We start from the raw sequence: 23,208 nt of genomic DNA, 5'->3' as shown, positions 1-23,208 counted from the left end.
ACCTACCTAGAGCCCATGGTGACCTGCCTCAGACTTCTCCCTGAGCCTGACCCGGCCCTTGCCACCTGGTCCCTGAACCCTTTTTGGCTGCAAATTATTGAGGCTGACCCTATTGCTATTACCTTAAACCATTACTTTAAAGAAAATGTCCAGGAGGATATTTCTCAAAATGTTATATGGGATGCCATGAAGGCTTGTTTGCGGGGGGCATTAATACAGGGGATTAGCAGATGTAAGACCCGGTCACGTCAGTTTGGAGTATTTCTTAGGGACAGGGTTCAGTCTATGGAACATCAGTACATAAAATCGGCAACCACTCAGAATCTGTTGGAGTAGAAGGAGCCCCAGAAGTCATATGATATTCACCTCAGGGAAAAGGCCAAGAATAGGCGGATGTTCTCACAGCACAAATTTTTTTGAAGAGGGGAAAAGGCAGGGCATCTATTAGCTGTAATAGCTAGGGCACAGCAGGGAAATTCCTTTGTTGGGGTGGTAAGGGATTCCACGGGATCTGCGGTCAGTGAGTCGGATACTTCCAAACTAAGCTATAATGAGGACCAGATTGATTCATATATGGTCTTCCCATAAAAATATACAAAGAATTCGGGGACATCCTATTGCCGCAGCTTCTGGATACGTTCCGAGGGGCGGTTGAGCCTTCCTCCATCAATGCAGGAGGCCATCGTGGTGGTCATACTGAAACCAGGTAAGGACCCCTTACTTCCTGATTCATATAGACCGATATCTCTCCTTACCACAGATATCAAAATCATAGCCAAGGTATTGATATCTAGATTAAACAAGGTTATTTCCTCTCTGATTCATGCTGACCTAGCCGGCTTTATGCCCTCTAGATCTACAGCGGTTAACATTAAGCGCCTTCACCTCAATTTACAACTTCCAGTAGATAATCCGGGGGACAGAGTTATCTGCTCCCTAGACGCAGCCAAAGCGTTCGATTCTATTGAATGGAACTTTTTGTGGGCGGTTCTTCGTAAGTTTGGGCTGGGTGAGGACTTTATCTCCTGGGTAAAATTATTATACGGCGGGCCCACTGCCAGAATTCGTGTTAATGGCAGGCTTACTCCAACATTTAATTTGGCTAGGGGCACTCGTCAGGGGTGTCCTCTCTCACCTCTTCTGTTTGCAATGGCTTTAGAGCCCATGGCTGAGATTCTGCGCCGACATCCAAATATAACGGGCTTTAGAAGAGGGGATCGGGAGGAAAAAGTGGCTCTATATGAGGATGATACTCTCCTCTTCCTGTCAGATGCAATGGTCTCATTACCATTGGCCATGGAGTTGATTCAGCAGTTTGGAAGTTATTCTGGGCTAGCTATAAATTGGGGGAAGTCTGTGCTACTCCCTGTAGATAACTTGAATAATATCCCTAGATATGCTCTCAGGACTGCAGATCTCCTCGCAATTTAAATACTTGGGAATTAACGTTACCGCCAGAGTGAATGATTACACTAAACTAAATCTGACTCCAATTCTTAAAAAATTTAAGGATAAAATTGACATATGGACCCGGCTACCTCTGTCGGTGGTGGGACGGGCGAACCTGGTGAAAATGATTTGGATGCCTCAGCTGCTGTACGTCCTACATAATTCTCCACACTGGATACCCCAGAGATATTTCTATAAAGTTTATTCACTTTTTAGGGAACTGATTTGGGGACGACATAGTCCAAGAATTAAATTAGAAACGCTACAGAGAAATAAACGCAAAGGAGGACTCTCAGTGCCGAATCCATGGGCGTACTTTGCAGCCGCCCAAATGCAACATATCTGAGGGTGGGATGATTCAGGGGGGAGACCCGCAAAGAGTCTTATTGCAGGCAACATTTCAAATCAACTACTCTTTACGAGGTCCTGGAATCAGGTAGATTTCACTTGTCCCTGGAAACTACGCCTACCCTTATGTTGATACATAAGTTATGGGATAAAATTAAAGATATGCAGGACATCAAGGGACCTTCGCAGTTTACCTCTGTCTGGGATACCCCATGGCTGCCCAACCTAAATAAACTAGAGGGGTTTGGAGGCTGGAGGGGGAGAGGGTTGGTCAGACTCACGCAGCTACTGGACGGGGATAGCTTTAAAGAGTTCTCCAAGTTACAATTGGAGTTTGGGTTTTTGAATGGCGAGTTCTATAAATACCTTCAATTAAGACATGCATACCGTGCTGAAGTCAGTATAGCAGGCCATGCGATCCAATGCAATAGAATAATTCAGAGAATAGCTTTGTCAAGTGGTTCATCTGGTTTGATATCTGTATTGTATGGTGAAGTACTGGACAGGCTATTAATGCATCATTCACCGAATTCTAAAAGGAGATGGGAGCAAGAGTTGGGTCCTATTGAGGACAATCAGTGGGCGGAAATATTGAAAGAATACCTGATCTGTCTCAGCTGTATGTGATTCATCGAGTCTATCGTACCCCAAAATTTTTGTTTGACATAGGTGCCAGACCGGACCCCCTTTGTATGTATCCTGGGTTATATCGAAGACCTGAAGATGGAGGAGGAGGGTAAAGTGGCGGTTGCCCGTATGTTATATATGGCAAGGAAATTAATAGCACAATATTGGATTTCAGATCAAGTTCCAACCACATCAGAATTTGTTATCAAGATCAATTGGATGGTAAACCTGGAGAAGGGAATATATTTAAAACGGAATTGTATGGCCAAATTTGAAAAGATCTGGGCCCCGTGGATAGACGACTCCGGTCTGGCATCTAGGCACTTATTTAGGTTCCGATTGGGCTGGTTTTAAGTCATGGTATAAATAACAAATGTTGTATGGATGCGGGAACTGTAACTTCCTTCTATGGACTCATTGCTTGCTTTCATCTAACTTTTGGCATACATGATGTTAGCCGGGATGAGAATGTTGATGATTATGGTCCTCTCGTATACCTTTGGACATTGTATTTTCTAAAGAGAACTGCGACATCTATTCATCATACGTGGTGAACAGTCAAATACGTGATTTTTTTGATTTTCTTTTCACTTGGGGGGAGGGAGGGATGGGGATTTTGGGGCTATATTGACCCCGATTTTGTCTGATTTATGTATTGTATAAAATCTTCAATAAAAACATTTTGGTTTAAAAAAAAATTGTGGTTTAAAGAGAAGTTTTTGCACAATAAATACATCTTGTTTTCAGCTAATGCTTCAATAAAATAAAAACTGTGCCAATTAAAATGCTGAATACCCGGGGATAGAGCGGGCTCAATAGCTAGCAGTAGCATATGCTGGCTTCCACAATGATGTTTATAGTCTTGACGTGATGAATGGTGCCGAGTCTTGTTCTATTCTAACCATCAAATCTGACACCATCTACGATGTAGGCTCCAATCGAGCCGATATAAACATAAATTAACAGTATCAGATAGAAATAATAGGAAGCACTGACTAACCAGGCATGAATGTGTACACCCCGGAAATATTCAGAAGTCTGAAAATATTAACAAATCCAATAAGAAGTATTGTGGCTACAGTAACATAAGAAGCAGACATTACCTTGCCATCATTGTTTGGTGACTCTTCTTTGATACTAGGTATGATTTTAAAAGTAATCGCCCCTTGTGACTGGGCCTGTAAGAATCATAGATAATAAATGTTGTTAGATATGGGTAAAGTATCAGGAAAAAAGAGAATTTTGTTACTTACCGTAAATTCTTTTTCTTATAGTTCCGTATTGGGAGACCCATACCATGGGTGTTTAGCTTCTGCCTCCGGAGGACACACAAAGTACTACACTTAAAAGTGTAGCTCCTCCCTCTGAGCTTATACACCCCCTGGTAGCCAGTCCTAGCCAGTTTAGTGCAAAAGCTGAAGGAGAATAGCCACCCACAAGTAGAACCGAGTAAGAACCGGAACAACCGGAGACTCTGTCCACGACAACAGCCGGTGATAACACACGGAACAAGAAAATTGCCAACAGGCAACAGGGAGGGAGCTGGGTCTCCCAATACGGAACTATATAAAAAGAATTTACGGTAAGTAACAAAATTCTCTTTTTCTTTATCGTTCCTTTGGGAGACCCAGACCATGGGACGTTCCAAAGCTGTCGCTGGGTGGGAATAAACAGAAAAACTAAGAAGTAGGAGGAGCCTAACTTCACAAGTGGGCGACAGCCGCCTGAAGGATGCGTCTGCCCAAGCTCGCATCTGCCGAAGCATGAGCATGCACTTGGTAGTGCTTCGAAAAGGTATGCAGGCTAGTCCAAGTGGCAGCCTGACAGACTTGTTGAGCCGTAGCCTGGTGCCTAAAAGCCCAAGAGGCACCGACAGCTCTGGTCGAGTGTGCTTTGATCCCCGGCGGGGGAGGCACCTGAGTACTCTGGTAGGCGACCGAAATGGTCGATCTAATCCAACGGGCCAAGGTCGGCTTAGAAGCAGAGAGACCCTTGCGCCGCCCTGTGGTAAGCACAAAAAGAGAGGTCCACCGCCTAAGCGCAGCGGTGCGAGACACATAAATCCGGAGAGCACGCACCAGATCTAGAGTATGCAGCGCTTTCTCAAAGCGATGAACAGGGGCCGGACAGAAGGAAGGCAAGGAAATATCCTGGTTAAGGTGGAAGGGAGAGACCACCTTAGGAAGAAAGTCCAGGGTCGGACGGAGAACTACCTTGTCTTGGTGAAAAACCAAAAAAGGTAACTCCGAGGAGAGCGCAGCCAAATCAGAGACTCTCCTGAGAGAAGTTATAGTAACTAGAAAGGCCACCGTTTGAGAAAGATGATACAAAGAAACCTCCCTAATGAGACGCACCTTGCATGAAGGTGCGGACCTGAGCCAGCCGGGCGAGACGCCGCTGGAACAGCACTGATAGAGCTGAGACTTGTCCCTTGAGAGAGTTGAGGGACAGTCCTAGCTGCAGACCGGAGTGTAAAAAAGACAGAAGGGTCGGCAACGAGAATGGCCAAGGAGAATGGCCGGAAGAGCGACACCAGGACAGGAAAATTTTCCAAGTCCTGTGATAGATCTTGACGGAGGAAGACTTACGGGCCCGAGTCATAGTGGAGATGACTTCAGGAGGAATACCAGAAGCCGTCAAAATCCAGGACTCAAGAGCCACGCCGTCAATTTGAGTGCCGCAGAATTCGGGCGGAAAAACGGACCTTGTGAGAGCAGGTCTGGACGGTCCGGAAGATGCCACGGCATCTCCACGGACAGTTGGAGCAGGTCCAGATACCAAGCTCGCCTGGGCCAGTCCGGTGCAATGAGGATGACTCGAGGGCCCTCCATTCTGATCTTGCGCAGGACTCTGGGCAAGAGAGCTAGAGGGGGAAACACGTAGGACAGACGAAACTGGGACCAGTCTTGAACCAGAGCGTCCGCGGCGAAGGTGGGAGCGAGCCACGTAAACCGGAACTTTGTTGTTGTGACGGGATGCCATTAGGTCCACGTCCGGAGTGCCCCACTTGCGGCAGATTGACTGAAACACTGCCGGGTGCAGGTACCACTCGCCACCGTCCACGGATTGACGGCTGAGATAATCTGCCTCCCAGTTTTCTACGCCAGGGATGTGGACTGCGGATATGGTGGACTTGGAGTCCTCCGCCCATTGAAGAATGCGTTGGACTTCCAACATTGCCAGGCGGCTGCGTGTCCCGCCTTGGTGATTGATGTAGGCAACCACTGTCGCGTTGTCTGACTGGACTCGAATGTGCCTGCCCGCCAACAGGTGGTGAAAGGCTAGGAGAGCTAGAAGCACAGCTCTGGTTTCCAGCACATTGATTGAAAGGGCTGACTCGGACAGAGTCCAAGTGCCCTGAGCTCTGTGGTGGCGATGTACCGCTCCCCAGCCGGATAGGCTGGCATCCATGGTGAGAATCACCCAGGACGGAGCCAGGAAGGAGCGCAATTGGGACAGGGAGAGGGGTCGAAGCCACCACTGAAGAGAGGTCCTGGTCCGTGGCGACAGAGCCACTAACCTCTGTAAGGAGGAAGGCCGCTTGTCCCAACAGCGGAGAATGTCCAGCTGCAGAGGACGCAGATGGAACTGGGCAAAGGGAACCGCCTCCATGGAGGCCACCATTTGACCCAGCACCTGCATCAGGCGCCTGAGGGAATAACGGCGGGGCCTCAGGAGAGAGCGCACCGCTAGCCGGAGAGACTGCTGTTTGATTAAGGGCAACTTCACAAGTGCCGGCAAAGTCTCGAACTGCATCCCTAGGTACGTGAGACTCTGGGTCGGAGTCAGAGTGGATTTGGGAAGATTGACAATCCACCCGAATTGGGCTAGGGTGGCGAGAGTGAGCGAAACACTCCGCTGACAGTCTGCGCTGGATGTACCCTTGACCAGAAGGTCGTCCAGATAAGGAAGCACTGCTAACCCCTGGAGGTGCAGGACCGCAATCACTGCCGCCATGACCTTGGTGAATACCCGAGGGGCCGTGGCTAACCCGAAGGGGAGAGCCACAAATTGGAAATGATCCTCTCCTATCGCAAAACATAACCAACGCTGATGTGACACTGCGATTGGCACATGTAGATAGGCATCTCTGATGTCGATGGACGCCAGGAACTCCCCTTGGGTCATAGAGACAATGACTGATCGCAGAGACTCCATGCGAAAATGCCACACCCGGACATGCTTGTTGAGAAGCTTGAGATCCAGGATGGGCTGGAAGGTACCGTCCTTTTTTGGAACTAGGAAGAGATTTGTGTAAAAACCTCTGAACCGTTCCTGAGCGGGAACTGGGACAATCACTCCGTTTGCCTGCAAGGACGCCACGGCCTGCGAGAAGGCGGCGGCCTTGGAGCAGGGGGGAGTTGAGAGAAAAAAAATCTGTTTGGAGGGCTAGAAGAGAATTCTATCCTGTAGCCGTGAGATATGATGTCTCTCACCCACTGATCAGAGACTTGCTTTAACCAAGCGTCGCCAAAGTGGGAGAGCCTGCCACCGACTAAGGACGTGGCTGGAGCGGGCCGAGAGTCATGAAGAAGCTGCCTTAGTGGCAGAACCTCCTGCGGTCTTCTGCGGACGCGCTTTTGGGCGCCAGTTGGATTTCTGATCCTTGGCTGAGTTAGCGGACGAGGCGGAAGGCTTAGAGGATGACCAGTTGGAGGAACGAAAGGAACGAAACCTCGATTGATTCCTACCCTGGGCGGGTTTCCTGGTCTTGGTTTGTGGCATGGAAGTACTTTTCCCGCCAGTAGCTTCTTTAATGATTTCATCCAGCTGTTCACCAAACAGCCGTGAACCAGCAAAAGGGAGCCCAGCAAGAAACTTCTTGGAAGAAGCATCTGCCTTCCACTCTCGAAGCCACAAAATCCTGCGGATAACAAGAGAATTAGCTGAAGCCACCGCAGTGCAGTGAGCAGCCTCTAGCATGGCAGACGTGGCATAAGATGAAAAGGCTGAAGCCTGAGCAGTTAAGGTAACCATCCCAGGCATAGATTCCTTGGTGAGGGAATGCATCTCCTCTAGAGAAGCAGAGATGGCTTTGAGAGCCCACACTGCTGCAAAAGACGGGGAAAACGTGGCCCCCGCAGCTTCATACACAGATTTGGCCAGAAGGTCAATCTGACGGTCAGTGGAATCCTTAAGTGAGGTGCCGTCAGCCACCGACACAACGGTCTGGGCTGATAGCCTAGACACCGGAGGGTCTACCTTTGGGGAGTGAGACCACTCCTTGACCACCTCATGTGGAAATGAAACCGGTCATCAGAACCACGCTTTGGAAAGCGTTTGTCAGGGCAGGCCCTGGGTTTGGTCACAGCGGTCTGAAAACTGGAGTGGTTAAAGAACACACTCTTCACTCTCTTAGGCGAGGTAAACTGATGTTTTTCTGCCAAAGAGAGTTGCTCCTTTGACACTGGCGGATTGAGATCCAGCACAGAATTAATAGAAGCAATCAAATCACTAAGATCTGAGTCACCCTCAGAGAAATCGATGGGATACATAGCCTCCGAGCCCCCAGTGAGGGCATCCTCCTCATCTTGAGAGTCAGCTCTTGAGACAGAGCTGTGGGATGGGGAGGGGGAGGAAACCCTGCGCCTTCTCTTAGAAGGACGGGGTCTGGGATCAGATGATCCTCCATGAGCTCTGATGGACGGAGGTCAGAGGATAGGAGTCCTCTGTCAAGAGTATTAGAGGCACCCTGTGAGGGGGGCTGATGCATATTCATCAAAGTCCTGGACAAAAGTCCCATGGACTCAGCAAATGACTGGGATATGGACCTAGAAAAGGACTCTACCTAGGCCGGGGGTTCAATCACAGGTGCAGCAGCAGCCTGAGAGACCACTGGGCCTTGCTCCTTGTGTGTGAGACATGCTGCTGGAGTGGGGGCTTTGCAGAGAATGAACCCCAGGGAGAATATACAGAGGTCCACAACCGGAGACCAGCTGTGGCTTACCAGACCGCTGAGCGCGGTGTTGTGTGCCCTCCAGATCCCGAAGCCCGGTCCCCCAGTCGCAGTACTTCAGCAGAGATGCAGAATGCAGGATGTCCCAGAGCAGAGTGAACTCTGCCTGAGAAATGACTAGGGGGCGTTCCTATAAAAGAGCGGGAACTGGAGGGCTATAGAGACCTGCAGGGAAGGAGGGACGCCCCAGCAGTGGGGAGTGTCCCTCCCCTGTGTAGAACGGCCGCCGGGAGGAGCCGAACATGTCCCTCTGCATGAGTGACATGCGAGGGCAGGAAAATGAAACTAGGCCTCCGGCGAAGCCGGGGCCTAAATTTAAGCGGCGAGGCCGACAAGCAGGCACCATCGGCGCGGTTCTCTGGCAAAAGCTGGAGAACCCGCCGGAAAAGTTAAAACAATCACATACAGCATACTCTGCCCTTACAATAAAGAACCGGGACCCACAACATAAACGTCTCAGGTACTTAGCTGCTGAGACGCAGGGCCATGTCCCTGGGGATGAGTGCTCCGGTCCAACAGAATCCTCAAGGGGCTGTGGATGGAGACCGGACTCCTGCCAGGCATGGAGACCGTGCTGGCTCCCACTTCAAGCCAGAGCCCAGAAGGGATGGTGAAGGAGCACGGCATGTAAGGCTGCAGCCTTGTAAATCAACCTTAACAACACCGCCGACACAGTGGGGTGAGAAGGGACATGCCGGGAGTCCAGACATGGACCCGCTTTTCTTCAAACTCTTTCCAAAAGTCAAACAAATCAGATGAGAATGCATGTGCGGATGTATACCTCCTGACACAAAGCAATAAACTGGCTAGGACTGGCTACAAGGGGGTGTATAAGCTCAGAGGGAGGAGCTACACTTTTAAGTGTAGTACTTTGTGTGTCCTCCGGAGGCAGAAGCTAAACACCCATGGTCTGGGTCTCCCAAAGGAACGATAAAGAAAAGAGCTTTAGCAGTGGATCAAAAAGACAGAAAAACAATAAGACTGAAACAAATGTTTTAAAGGGAACCTGTCACCTGTAATATGCACCCAGGACCACGAGCAGTTCTGGGTGTATATCGCTAATCCCTGCCTAACCATCCCTGTATACACTAGCATAGATAAAGAGAACTTTAGAAAAAGTATTTCCAAATATCTTTTATCGTATGCTAATAAGCGCAAAGACTAGTCCCAAGGGTGTTGCTTTCTTTGCTAGTCAGCCCCCCTATCATGTTAGCATACCCCTGTAGGCGTGCTAACATGCTAATGAATGTGCAGCCTCAGAGGATGATCTCACTCACCTCTCCACTGCCATTGCCAACAGACACTGGATTTTGGCTCAGTGCGCATGACCCCGGACTTTCGGTCATGCGCAACACTTCAGTTTGAAGTCAGGTTGCGTACACCCGGCTTCATAGTGCGCATGACCGAGACTCCGGGGTCATGCACACTGAGCCGAAATCCAGCATCAGGCTGCGATAGCAGCAGAGAGGTGAGTGAGATCATCCTCTGACACTGCTCATTCATTAGCATGTTAGTACACCCACAGGGGCATGCTAACATGCTAATGAGGCCGACTAGCAAGGGAAGCAACACTATTGGGACTAGTCCCTGCGCTCATTAGCATACGATAAAAGATCTTTCGAAATACTTTTTCTAAAGATCTCTTTACCTATGCTAGTGTATACAGGGATGGTTAGGCAGGGATTAGCAATATACGGTACACCCAGAACTGCTCGTGGGTCTGGGTGCATATTGCACCTGACAGGGTCTCTTTAAGCAGAACCCAATCACGTCAACCGTTAAAGGTTCACAGAGTTGAATAACATATTCCTGAACCCATAAGATTTCAATGGAAGCTTTGAGTAATGAGTCATTTAGATTTTTCTTCAAGCACCCTGATGGCTATGTAAAACCAAAAAAAAAAAAAAAAAATAGTCTGATCACTTGCCTTTAACATTGTGTAGTTACCAATAAGAGATGTATGCTGGATCTCCTTGCTCTAATGAAGACCATTATTGTCAGACACTATTCATTAAAAGCACGGAGCACATTATATTCAGGACATGCCCGCAACACAAAGGGACTATGGTTTATAGAAAGACATGAGGATAATATTCTGTATGCAATTTTGTCATTGAGGGTATATTCAAAGAGTGTTTACATGTCAGAAAATGAAGATTTTTGGTACGCACTATAAAATCTCATTCTTTTAAGGGGGCTTTACACGCTACGATATCGTTAATGTTTTATTGTCGGGGTCATGTCGTTAGTGACGCACATCCGGCGTCATTAACGATATCGCAGCATGTGAAACTTATGTGCAACCTAAAACGATCGCAAAAGCGGCCAAAATTGTTTGCCGCGGAGAGGTCGTCCTAAAACAAAAAATCGTTTACCGCTCATTAGCGATGTTGTTCCTCGTTCCTGCGGCATTACACATCGCTGTGTGAGACACCGCAGGAGCGACGAACATCTCCTTACCTGCCTCCACCGGCAATACGGAAGGAAGGACGTGGGCGGAATGTTACGTCCCGCTCATCTCCGCCCCTCCGCTTTGATTGGCAGGTAAGCCGTGTGACGAGGAGCGCGATTTTGTGCGCGACGGGCAGCGATATGCCCGTGTCGCACAAACGATGGGGGCGGGTTACCGATATCGCTAGCGTGTAAAGCCCCCTTTAGTCTTTATTGGGGGACACAAGAACCATGGGTTAAGTGTGCTCCACCTGGAGGGTGACACTAATAATACACCTTAAGGTCACCTTCACACGTGCAAACAAACAATTTCAATGGTTAGTGCTGTATGTATGTATGCCCACCCATGTGTCCATGTGTGTGTGTTCCATGTGTTGTTCATGTGCTATCCGTGTGACATCCAGATAGCACACGGGCAGCACGAAATTCTATACTTGACTGTCTCCAGTGCTGCTGTATCCGGTGCTGCTGTTGGTTCCAGGTACGCAGTCAGTGCAGTAAATATTCATGAGCATAATGAGCGAACCTGGAAGCAAGTGTAACAGCAGTGCCAGAGAAAGGCAAATATAAAAATACTTTAATTTCTCAGTAACATGTGATTCCTCTGGTACGTGTCACACCAATATCACACAGATAAATGGACATGTGCTCCACATGGTCCGTGTCAAAACACAGACATGTATGTAAGCCCATTGATTTCAATAGGTCTACATATGTCAATGTCTCTGGTACGTGTGAAAAGTAGGAGAAGCAAAAGAACAAAAGAAAAGCACAACCACATCAAAAGGAATGCAATGTAAATTCATGCCCGAATGGATAACCAAGGTAGGGTGCTGTGTCCCCCACTGGAGGTTATGAGAAAGAAATTTTAAGTTAAGTACCAAAAATCTTAATTTCTTCATGGACTCATTGGGGGACACAAGAACCATGGGACACCCTAAAATAGTCTCTAGGGTAGGGAATGACAAAAATCCTACTGTAGCATGGTGCCAGTAGGCTAGGTATAGTCTACTGGAGAGGAGCCGGCTTTTTGGTTAAATGTGTATTATTAGTGTAAACCTCTAGGGGGCAGCAGACTTAACTCATGGTTCCTGTGTCCCCCAATGAAGTGCCAGAGAAAATATATGTATTTGCAAAGGAATCCGTACCAGAAATGGGAAGATAACCCTGAAATTACTGCCAAAGATCTACTTTTAATGTGCAGGTATATTAGTCCTATTCAATAGGATTAATCCGTACATAGCTACCTCCAGTGGAAAACCACCCTGAAAGTGTGTCAATAAATGATGTGCTAGAGATGGGGAGACAGAAGGCGCAATAGGGTCTTAGCCGGTATACCGTTAGGAATGAAAGAGAGGTACACTCACCTAATCGGGTTGTGCCAGTCACAACGCCTTGAAGCGCATGTGAGTGTCCGCGTGGTCCAAGCAGCGGCCCCGTAAAAGACGTGGTAATATGTAGATCACAGAAGAAAAACGGGTATATGCCGCGCTAAAAAACCACTGGTGCCAGAATGATGAAGAATTTCCTTTTTATCAGCAATCCAACGCGTTTCAGAGACAAGGACCGTCTCCTTCTTCACGGAAAAAGAAATCATACAAACACTGCACAATCTGGTTTCTTATAAAGGAGTCCATCCGTGGCAATATGGATTCCTTTAGAAGAAACCAGATTGGCAATGTTTGTATGATTTCTTTTTTCCCTGAAGAAGGAGACGGGCCTGGTCTCTGAAACGCGTTGGATTGCTGATAAAAAGGAAATTCTTCATCATTCTGGCACCAGTGGTTTTTTAGCGCGGCATATACCCGTTTTTCTTCTGTGATCTACATTTTACCAAATAAATGATGTGGGCACATTTATGGGGGTTCAAAAGGCTGTCCCCACAAACAGTAAAAGAGCAGATTGATTTATATGGATGAGTGGCCAGGTGGGTGGAAATCCTTGTAGGATGACGTGGGGATAGATTAGTAATTCTGATGTCTTTGCCCGCAGACAAACAGAGACCTCCAGTCAAACCACAGTTTAATGTGTAAGGACGAATCTGCTGCTGAAATGGAAGAAGTTACTTGTTTTGCAGCTAAATCTCGCTGCATTTTTGTCTATAATTATAGAAATTTGTAAAACCATGTAAGCGACTGTGGTCGGAAAGTCACTGCCGTAGTAATGGCCGACTGACCACTGACATTGCAGAGTTTATACATAACACCATGATTGTGAAATGTTGCAAAACAGTAATCTAGACACCCAAAAACGCTATGTTATCATTTTTTACCAATATATGAATGATTTCTTCAGGTTTTTTATCTTCCACGCTTATTCCGTTCACCTCCCTCAGCTCGTCGCCCACGTGGATTAGACCTGCGGAAATAAAAGACGTAAGAGGAGATATCATTGTATACTGGATCTGATAAATTCCAACAGCTACAAAATCAGATCTCACCACTCCTGTCCGCAGCTCCTCCCCGCATTATCCTGGCGACAATAATTGCCCCTGTGCTCTCATCTTTCTTTATTGTAGCCCCCTAAGACAAAAAAAAAAAATTAAATAAATCAACATTTCAAGAAAATATAACCAACTTTCTAATACATCTGATCATGGAATTCTGATTCTTTCTCCACTTATGAGCCACTTCTTTTCTTCCTCAGCTGCTTGAACTCCTCATCCTTTCTTAAAAACTCCTAAAATCCATCTTGGTCAAAGCAAAATGAAGTGTCAGCTCATTGAGGGATCAGATTACAGCTGCCTATTGAAGTCTATGGGGAAGTGCAGTCTATGCAGTGAGAGATCAGGCAGCTTCTAATAACTAATTTGTTTCACTACAGAACTGGATTCACAGCTGCCCTGCTCAGTATTGTAGTATCAATGTTGGCCATGCTGCTGCTGCTTTTTGTAAAGATGTACTACATACAGACAGGAGCAGGAAACTTCCAGTGTTGGTATGTACAGTGTATAAGAGACAATAAAGCAGTCGGTCTGCACACACTAGCTCAGAGAGGACTGGAAATTAGAGATCGAGCCTAAAGAGGGAAAAACTGGTTAAAAAAAAAAAAAAGCAGGGTACAAGTTATATAATGACCAGAAATAGTGTTGTTACTCATGTACATACAATACAGATTATTTTAAAGGGAAAGTGCCGTGATTGTAGTTTTTGTATTAATAATTATAGATTATGGAATCAATTATTTTAATACAAAATTAAATTCATTGTTTATCGAGTTTTTATTTAATTCTATTTTTACTTAAGCACTGGAGGCTGCCATCTTGGATTTGCTGTGTGTGACACCACAAAGTGGTCCCTGTGCATAAGAGATAATAGTGGGTATCCGACCCAATCTCCTGAGCTGTGGCTGCTCCCTGCTGTGACCTGGACACGCTCCCTGGACTGTCAGATCACAGGTCTGGGAGGAGACTGCCGCCATCTTTGTGAAGCTCATAGTGTATGCTGTATGCTTCACTTTCTACCTGTCACCAGTCTGTGCTCAGCGCAAGCAGAGTAGTGACAGGAGGAGTTGACAAGTCACTAGGCTGACGGGCATAGCTGCCGGGACCGGAGGTCCGGTGATCACAGCTGACATTAGCTGTGATCCACAGCAGCTCCTCCTGTCACTGTACTCAGCGCGAGACAAGTGGTGACAGCAGGAGTTAATGAGGAACGAGGCTGACAGGTGTAGCTGCCGGGAGCGGAGATTCGGTGATGACAGCTGACATCAGCTGCGATCCACAGCAGCTCCTCCTGTCACTGTACTCAGCGTGAGCCAAGCGGTGACAGGAGGAGTTGACAAGTCACTAGGCGTAGCTGCCGGGAGCGGAGGTCATTAGCTGCGATCACCGGCAGCTCCTCCTGTCACTGTACTCCGCGTGAGCCAAGCGGTGACAGGAGGAGCTGCTGAGACACCAGGCTCATAGGAGGCAGTGCTTGGAGCGGAGGTCCGGGAATAGGGGGAGTACTGGCTGCGGGGAGCGGTGATCGCAGCCTAACATCTAAAGTACAATGCCAGGCTGCAGATCACCGCTCGCAGCGGCTGCTGTGCTCAAAGCAAAGCAGAGAAATCACATGCTGCTATGCAATGAACGCACAGGTACAGCTCTGCTATATCACTGCACACTGATCAAGCAGACCGGTGTATTATATGCAACACTATGGAGCACTATATTATGGAGCACTATATTATGGAGCACTATATTATGGAGCACTATATTATGGAGCACTATATTATGGAGCACAGTATATTATGGGGCGGATATTCATACAAAAGGGGGCAATTCTGAGCCCTGTTCGTAGGACTGTAATCAGTAAGTTTATGGAGGGGTGATAACCTGCTATGTTGGGACAACCCCTTTAATACTAGGCTGATAAATCCTGTTCTTTACATATCACTTGGCAGTAGCCGTTTATGATCAAATGCAGCATTTCAATGCAATGAGCAGTAACATATCTGTATATAACTCAGCATCCACCTTTCACAATATATGATGATCACAGCTCACCTCCTCCCCCTTCCTGCACAAAGACCACTGCAGATCACAGAGCATTTCCAAAGAAGTCAGTGATTATCTCCTGCCTATTGTCCCTTCGGGCTGTAGTAAAGCTGACTTCTAACTGGGACAAGATGGCCACTTCCAAGTAACAAAAATACTTTGTCTCTATTTCTATGGGGACTTCTCTTGGTTGTTGAATGTATTATCTAAGTGTCATGCCCATATGAAATTTTGATTAATAAAAATATGGTAGATTAGAAACAGAGTATGTTTCGCACTCTGGTTTTATTATTACAGACTAATTGCCTATAACCACACCTTCGTTTTTTTCTTCGGTACGACCTTCCCCATCGGTCGTGGTGAGATGCTCCAGCGCTCTGGGGGGGGGGGGGTCCTGTTGCAATGGTAATAGTCCATTGCCCGGGTTATGGAGCATCTCTTGCCAGATGGTCAGGACGGTGGACGATATACAGTGTCGGTGTGCTGTATACAGAGGGTGAGTATGACTTGGCTCGGAGACTGCGTGCTGCGGGACCGGGAGTCGTCAGACATATAAAAGGGGAAACCAGCTCAGAATAAAAACGAGCTGCGGTGCTTTCAGTCATTTTCTCCAAAAACACGCCTGATGTTTCTTGTGTTTGGCTTCATTCGGAGGGGAAAAATAATAATGACAGTAATGAATTATCAGAGAGAAGTCCTGTGCTGGATTTACACATTAGGGACAAGAAATCCACATAAGCCCAAACACAAAGCTGCTCTTTGCGTGGTCTGTGCCCAGACAACATTTAACTATACCCTGGAGCTGAAAACAGCCTCAGTAAATAGCCGAGCCGGTGTCTTGCTGTCCGACGCCAAAGATGTCTATCTGGAGACAAGCGCTCAGTGTATGAGTCACTGAGACACCGCACATTGCACCGCTCAGAAAGTGACTTTACAGACCTCTCTTCTCACTTCCTCCTGACAAAAAACAAATATTCTACATAACACGTATAAAATTTCCCGGATATTCGCTTTGCAATAAAATAAGCGCAGCTATGAACCAACAGATATTTACTTAACACCTTCCTGGCCGGATGACACACATCGCAACGCACCGAATCGAGGGAGGGGGGAGATGGGAATCTCATACTCTCGATTGTGCACTGCATGTTTTCCAGATATCCCCCAGCAGATATCATCTTTCCGCAGATGATTATCCGGAGCCGAGTGGGGCCTTAGCCTTGGATATTGAAGCACAATACACCTACGACACTCGGCGGGGATCCTCCGAGCCGCTCAGAATTACCGTTATCAATCACGGGTTACAAACAGGACGCGGACACTTCCTTTTACGACTCCGCTGACTAAATAAGGCTGGTGAGTTACAGTATGACGGTAAATCTATGTACCGTATGCGATTGGGACAGAAGAGATAATGCAGGTGGACGGGCCAGAAAAACAGACACATTCTGCAGCTGTCAGACCATTACCTGGTCCAGAAATTATGAAATCATCTTTAGGACTTGTGCGCACTAGAAAAAGGAATTTTCTCAAGAAATTTCTTGAAAGTCTGAAAGATTAGCAAACGTGAGTTCAAAAAACGCACCAATAAGGCATGCGTTTTTAGGCTATGTGCACACAGTGCGTTTTTCACGCGTTTTTCGGGTGCGTTTTTGGCCTCAAAACTGCATGACTTTGCTTCCCCAGAAAAGTCTGAGTTTTCATTTTTGTTGTCCGCACACAACTTTTTTTTTAAGCTGCATTTTTTAGCTTAAAAAAAAAAAAAAAAAAAAAAAAATGGACGTCAATTCTTTCCTGTGTTTTTCTGCGTTTTCCCCCCATGCAATGCATTGGAAAAACGCAGAAAAACACAGAGATCAAAAACGCAGCCAAAAACGCACCAAAACGCGGTAAAAACGCATGCATTTTTTTGCCGTGGGTGCATTTTTGTGCGTACAAAAACGCACAAAAAACGCAGCATCATAAAAACGCAGCATGTGCACATAGCCTTACCGCGTTTTTGATGCGTTTTTTTCTGCAGGTTGGTCCCTGCGTTTTTTTACCATTCTCTATGGCAAAAAACGCAGGTACCTGCAGAAAAGAAGTGACATGCTCATTCTTTTTCTCAAGAAATTCTGCAGAAAGAATGTTCTTGAGAAACGCAGTGTGCGAACAGCAATTTTTTTTTTCCATAGGTTTTGCTGGGGAATGTCTGCAGAAAGGTTACAACCATTTTTTCAAGAAATTTCTGCAGCAAAAGCAAAAAAACACAGGTAAAAACGCAGTGTGTGAACAGGGCCTAAGGCTGTGTGTGCACAATGACTTTTTGCACGTTTTTCGGGTGCGTTTTTCGGCTCAAAACGGCATGACTTTGCTTCCCCAGCAAAGTCTATGAGTTTTCATTTTTACTGTCCGCACACAACTTTTTTTTTAGGCTAGTTTCACACTTGTGTTGAACGGCATCCGTAGCATTGCGTTGTGTGACGGATGCAACAAATGCATTGCATATAGTGGCACAACGGATGCAACGGATCGTACAAAATAACGCAATCTGTCATAGTTATTTTTTTCGTGACTTCACACACCTGGGCATGCGCAGTTGTGTAAAGACGGATGCGTTAACGGAATCCGTCAAATAACGGATTCTAACGGAATCCGCCACCATAGTCGTCCATTATAAAAACAACGGACGCCGACGGAATCCTGCAGGTTGCGTTTTTTTGACACTCCGCCAAGCGCAGAAAAACGCTACATGCAGTGTTCCATCCGCCAAGTGGACGCAACGCAGCGCCGGCTGACGGATGCAACGCAAGGCCATCTGTTCCTATCCGTAGCTAATAGAAGTCTATGAGGAATAAAACGGTTTCCTGCAAGGGTTACTGTAATTACTCAAGGCGGCGGATAGTAACGGATGCCGTTCAACGTAAGTGTGAAAGTAGCCTTAAGCTGCGTTTTTGAGCTTAAAAAAAATGGACATGTCAATTCTTTCCTGCGTTTTCCCCCCATGCAATGCATTGGAAAAACGCAGAGATCAAAAATGCAGCAAAACGCAGCCAAAAACGCACCAAAACGAGGTAAAAGCGCATGCGTTTTTTATGCGTTTTGCCGTGGGTCCGTTTTTGTGCGTTTTTAGCGGCTAAAACGCGGCGAAACCAACAACCCCCCCCCCCCGCTGTGTGCGCACATAGCCTAAATGTTCACTGTTGTAACAAACTTTTTTACAAGAAAACAAAAAAAAATCTTTGGAATATAGGTTAACAGAGATTTTTTTTTTCTCCACTTATGAGCCATTTTTCTTCTCATCCCTGCTTCCTGAAGTCATTATCATTCACTGTGAAATACAGCTAAAATTAATAATGGTCAAAACCAGATAAATTGTCAGCTCACTTTGGTATCAGATTACAGTTGTATATTGAGGTTTATGGAGATGGGAATGAGAACAGACTAAAACAGTGTTTTTCTCTATCCAGTGCAAAAATCACATCTAAACAGCTCGTCCCCCATGCTGCTGCTTCAGGAGAGGAAGAGACACAGATTACTCTCTTGCTTTCTTCTAAGTATTTATCAGATTCCTTTTCTATTTCTAATAAGTGTTTCTCTCACCCCAAGGCAGAATTTACATGTAAATTGCTCTGTAGCTGCATATTGCTCTTCATGCTGGTGCTGCTTCTGAGCATATGCTACATAGACACAAGACAGGCAGAAAGACAGTGTCCTCTTTTGTTTTCTTTTAAGTGTTTAGAAGATTTCTTTACAACTTTTTAGTATTTATCTCATCCCAGTGCATATATCATATCTATAAAGCGCAGTAGCTGTATAATGTTCTCCATGCTGCTGCTTCTGAGCATATCCCACATAGACACAGGAGAGGCAGAAAAAGAGATTCCTCTCTTGTCTTCTTGTATGTGTTTATCAGATTACTTTGCTACTTTCTAGTAAGTGTTTATCTCAGCCCAGTGGATAAGTCACATCTAAACTGCTTGGCAGCTGTATAATGTTCTCCATGCTGCTTCTGACTATTTGCTACATAGACACAGGAGAGGAAGAGAAACACAGATTACTTTGCTACTTTCTAGTAAGTGTTTATCTCAGCTCAGTGGATAAGTCACATCTAAACTGCTTGGCAGCTGTATAATGTTCTCCATGCTGCTGCTTCTGACCATGTGCTACATAGACACAGGAGAGGAAGAGTAACACAGATTTCTCTTTTGCTTTCTTCTAAGTGTTTATCAGATTCCTTTGCTATTTCTAGTAAGTCTTTATGTCACCACAATGCAGAATTCACATGTAAATTGCTTAGTAGTTGTACAACGTCCTCCATGCTGCTGCTGTTTCTGAGCATGAGCTACATACACACAGGAGAGGCAGATAGACAGATTCCTCTGTTGCTTTCTTCTAAGTATTTAGATTACTTTGCTACTTTCTAGTAAGTGTTTATCTTACCCCAGTGCATAGGTCACTTAAAAAATGCTCAGTAGCTGTATAATGTCCCCCATGCTGATGCTTCTGAGCACATTCTACATAGATACAGGAGAGGCAAAGAAACAGATTCCTCTCTTGCTTTCTTCCTAGTGTTTATTAGACGTCTTTGCTACTTTCCTGTGAATGGGTCACTAATGCTATATAATGTCCTCCATGCTGCTGCTGCTGCTTCTGAACATGTGCTACATAGAGGTAGTAGGGGTATAGGAATCCAGTGTCTATGTGCGCTGTGTATGGGAGACATCATAGTAACTAAACCTGCCCCTTTGCTCAGACAGAACCTTAAATTTAGAGATGGAACCTGCAGTGGATGAAAAGTGCAGGATATAAGTCATATAATGGCCAAAAATAATGTTATTCCTCATGTACACACGATAGCTTATTTTGAAAGGTCACCTGAAATGTCAGCTACAGTATAAGGGGAGGTGTATGTAATTTAAATGAAGGTGTAAGAGATGCCCAAGAACTAGAAACCCTTAAAGGGAACCTGTCACCAGATTTGTCCCTTATAAGCTGCAGCCACCAAAAGTGGGCTCTTATATACAGCATTCTAAATTGCTGTATATAAGAGAGCCCAGGCCGCTGTGTAGAACGTAAAAAACACTTTTATAATACTCACTTAGGGGGGCGGTCCGGTCCGATGGGTGTCGCTGCTATTAGTCCGCCGCCTCCTCCATCTTGTGCGATCGCCATCCTCCTGCCCAGCCCCATGTGGATGACATGTCCTGAGTCATTCACAGAGAGGCCGCCACTGTGGTCCTGCGCATACGCACTTTGATTTGCCTGGCTGATGGCAGAGGAAAGTACTGCACATGCGCAGGCGGTCTTTGACCATATCTAGACATGCACATTACAGTACTTGCTCTGCTCTCAGCACGGCAGATCAAGGTGCGCATGTGCAGGAGCGCAATGGAGGCCTCTGTGTGGATGACACAGGACACGTCATGCACACTGGGCTGGGCTATCGCACAATATGGATGAGGTGCCGGACAGAGAGCAGCACACACATCGGACCGGACCGCCCCCTAGGTGAGTATTATAAATGTGTTTTTATGTTCTATAGAGAGGCCTGGGCTCTTATATACAGTATTCTGGAATGGTGGATATAAGAGCTCATTGGTGGTGGCCGCAGATCATAAGGGAAAAACCTGGTGACACGTTCCCTTTAAAACAACTTATCCTGGAATACCATAGAAGTGGGCAGAAAACATTCAACCACCTCTACAATCAAGGAGGTTTGCAACATCAATGAGCAGCTTTGGAACTACCAACGATGAATAAAAGTCTATAGCTGGCCAAAAACAAATTGGCTATTTCTCCTGAATCCACCATGGACATGCAAGTTTGGTAGTAAGGAGCAGAGAAGAATTTGGAAACACTCCATTGAAAGCCTATGGTACTGCTGGAGACAGACAAACACAGAACTCGGCTATTATTACGAGCCCCATACACATTAGGCCCCCTTCACACATCTGTGCAATAAACAAACATTTTACCCGGTCCGTTGAAGAGTTCCCTGGGCCATCCGTGGGTCAGTGGGTGTGTTATCAGTGTGCTGTCCGTGTGACATGCAGATAGCACATTGATAGCATAAACTTGACACCCCTGCTGTCACACTTGCTACCCGGTCTGCATTCAGTGGAGTGAATATTCATGAGGCATAATGAGCAGGACCCGGAAGCAATAGAAGCGTCGGTGACATGAAGGTATAAAAATCCATTTAATTTCAGTGAGGTGTCCTTCGGTATGTGTCACACTGATGTCACACGGATCCCATTAGTGTGCGGTCTGTGTGACATTATTATTATTAATTCCATATCAAAAGGGGTACACATAATAGGGACAAGTACAATAGTCATGAACAATACAACACAACAATACTATATATCTGATATGTTGGGGTAGAGTGTTCCACAGTATGGGGGAGTCAAGGGAGAAATCTTGGATGCGATTGTGGGAGGAGGTGTTAAGACGGGAGTAGAAAAGGAGATCTTGTGAGGATCGGAGGTTACGTTCAGGTACAGTAAGTACTTGGAGATTAGGTCACAGATGTATGGAGGAGACAGGTTGTGGATGGCTTTCTATGTCATGGTTAAGGTTTTCAACTGGAGTGGTGGTGCAATAGCGGACATGTCGCAGTGTACAGCACAAGAACATGTGTGGGCTCCACACAGACACACGGTCCATGTCAAAACAAGAACGTTTGAACAAACCGACATAATTTAATGGGTCTACATGTGCGCTTGTCCGTGTATCCGGTACCTGTGGAAATGGACACCCCACGTACTGGAGACATGAATGTGTGAAGGAGACCTTAGAAAGAGTAGGGCATAAGCTCCACTCAGGTTTTTTCTAACTGTAGTCACACATTGAAGAAAAACAGGGGGGCTCAAGAAAGACCCCTATTCTAGACCATTTTTACCTATCCTATTAAGCGGTGATAAGGATCAATTGCAAGAAACACCCTGTAATTACCTAGAAATTAACTTGAAGAGATGTAAAGGAATAGTAGATATTATAACATGGGTAAAAAGGACTTAAAATTCAGCATTTTGTAGAGGTATATAACAGAGTCTATAACCAGCTATGAAACTGAGCTCACCAGCGGCTCTCTGTTTTTGACAAGCCGAATAATTTTGACTGAATCTTCATCATCATCAATGTCGTCAGGAATGGGAGGGAGCACGGGATCGTAGCTTTTCAGCGCCACGGTGTCGTGAACAGATAGTAAAGCCTGCGGAAGACAGAGAATAAATGCCGATGTGATCTAAAGATTCTTTTTCGTTAATGATTAAAACATTTAAAAATATAAAATAAATAAATAATGCAATAATTGCCAAATAAGAGGTCCTTTGTGTTCCTGGTTCCACCAGGACTATGACCATAAATGTTCTATATCTATTAAAAGGCGAAATATAAATAATAACAATAATAACAATAACTATGAGAATATAATATATTTTTCTATGTGCTTTTCTACTGTTAGAATACCATATATTTTTCTATGTGCTTTTCTACAGTGAGAATACAATATATTTTTCTAGGTGCTTTTCTACTGTGAGAATACAATGCCTTTCTATAACTAAGGTTTTTTTTTTTATATACGCAAGAAGAGATTGTGAGCATGTCTACGCCAAGGTCAGCAGCTGAAGACTGATACAAAGGAACGGAATGCAGATGTCGATAACAAAGACTGGCTATCTGTGCAAGTCCAAATTTATGGCTGAGGTGCTACATGCCAAAAACTCTGCAAGATATGGAGTTGGTAACAAAGGAGGAGCTGGAGGGGAAGTCCCAAATAATGGACAAACGTCACAGGTTTTCTGCATATGCTTTAATATAGCCAATGGCACACAGTTCAGGAAAAATTGAATGAGTCAATAGGTTTGTTGTATGCTCGTGATTTATCATTAATCACGAGCATACAACAAACCTA

General features: G+C 45.8%; 1 protein-coding gene across 3 annotated transcripts in view; it reads right to left on the bottom strand.

Annotated features, from left to right (window-relative positions):
* The window catches only part of MPP7 (MAGUK p55 scaffold protein 7), a 534,209-nt gene that overhangs the window by 142,945 nt on the left and 368,056 nt on the right, over window positions 1-23,208 (bottom strand). For all 3 annotated transcript variants that reach the window (XM_075315522.1, XM_075315524.1, XM_075315523.1), the window contains exons 7-10: window positions 22,375-22,506; window positions 13,272-13,353; window positions 13,104-13,189; window positions 3,528-3,602 (exon numbers count right to left, since the gene is read on the bottom strand). In XM_075315522.1, coding sequence (XP_075171637.1) covers window positions 3,528-3,602; window positions 13,104-13,189; window positions 13,272-13,353; window positions 22,375-22,506 — 375 coding nt within the window. The remainder of the gene's footprint in view (window positions 1-3,527; window positions 3,603-13,103; window positions 13,190-13,271; window positions 13,354-22,374; window positions 22,507-23,208) is intronic.

The sequence above is a fragment of the Anomaloglossus baeobatrachus genome, chromosome 6 (assembly GCF_048569485.1).
Source record: "Anomaloglossus baeobatrachus isolate aAnoBae1 chromosome 6, aAnoBae1.hap1, whole genome shotgun sequence".
Taxonomy (NCBI): Eukaryota; Metazoa; Chordata; class Amphibia; order Anura; family Aromobatidae; genus Anomaloglossus; species Anomaloglossus baeobatrachus.
This window is presented reverse-complemented; position numbering and strand designations above follow the sequence as displayed.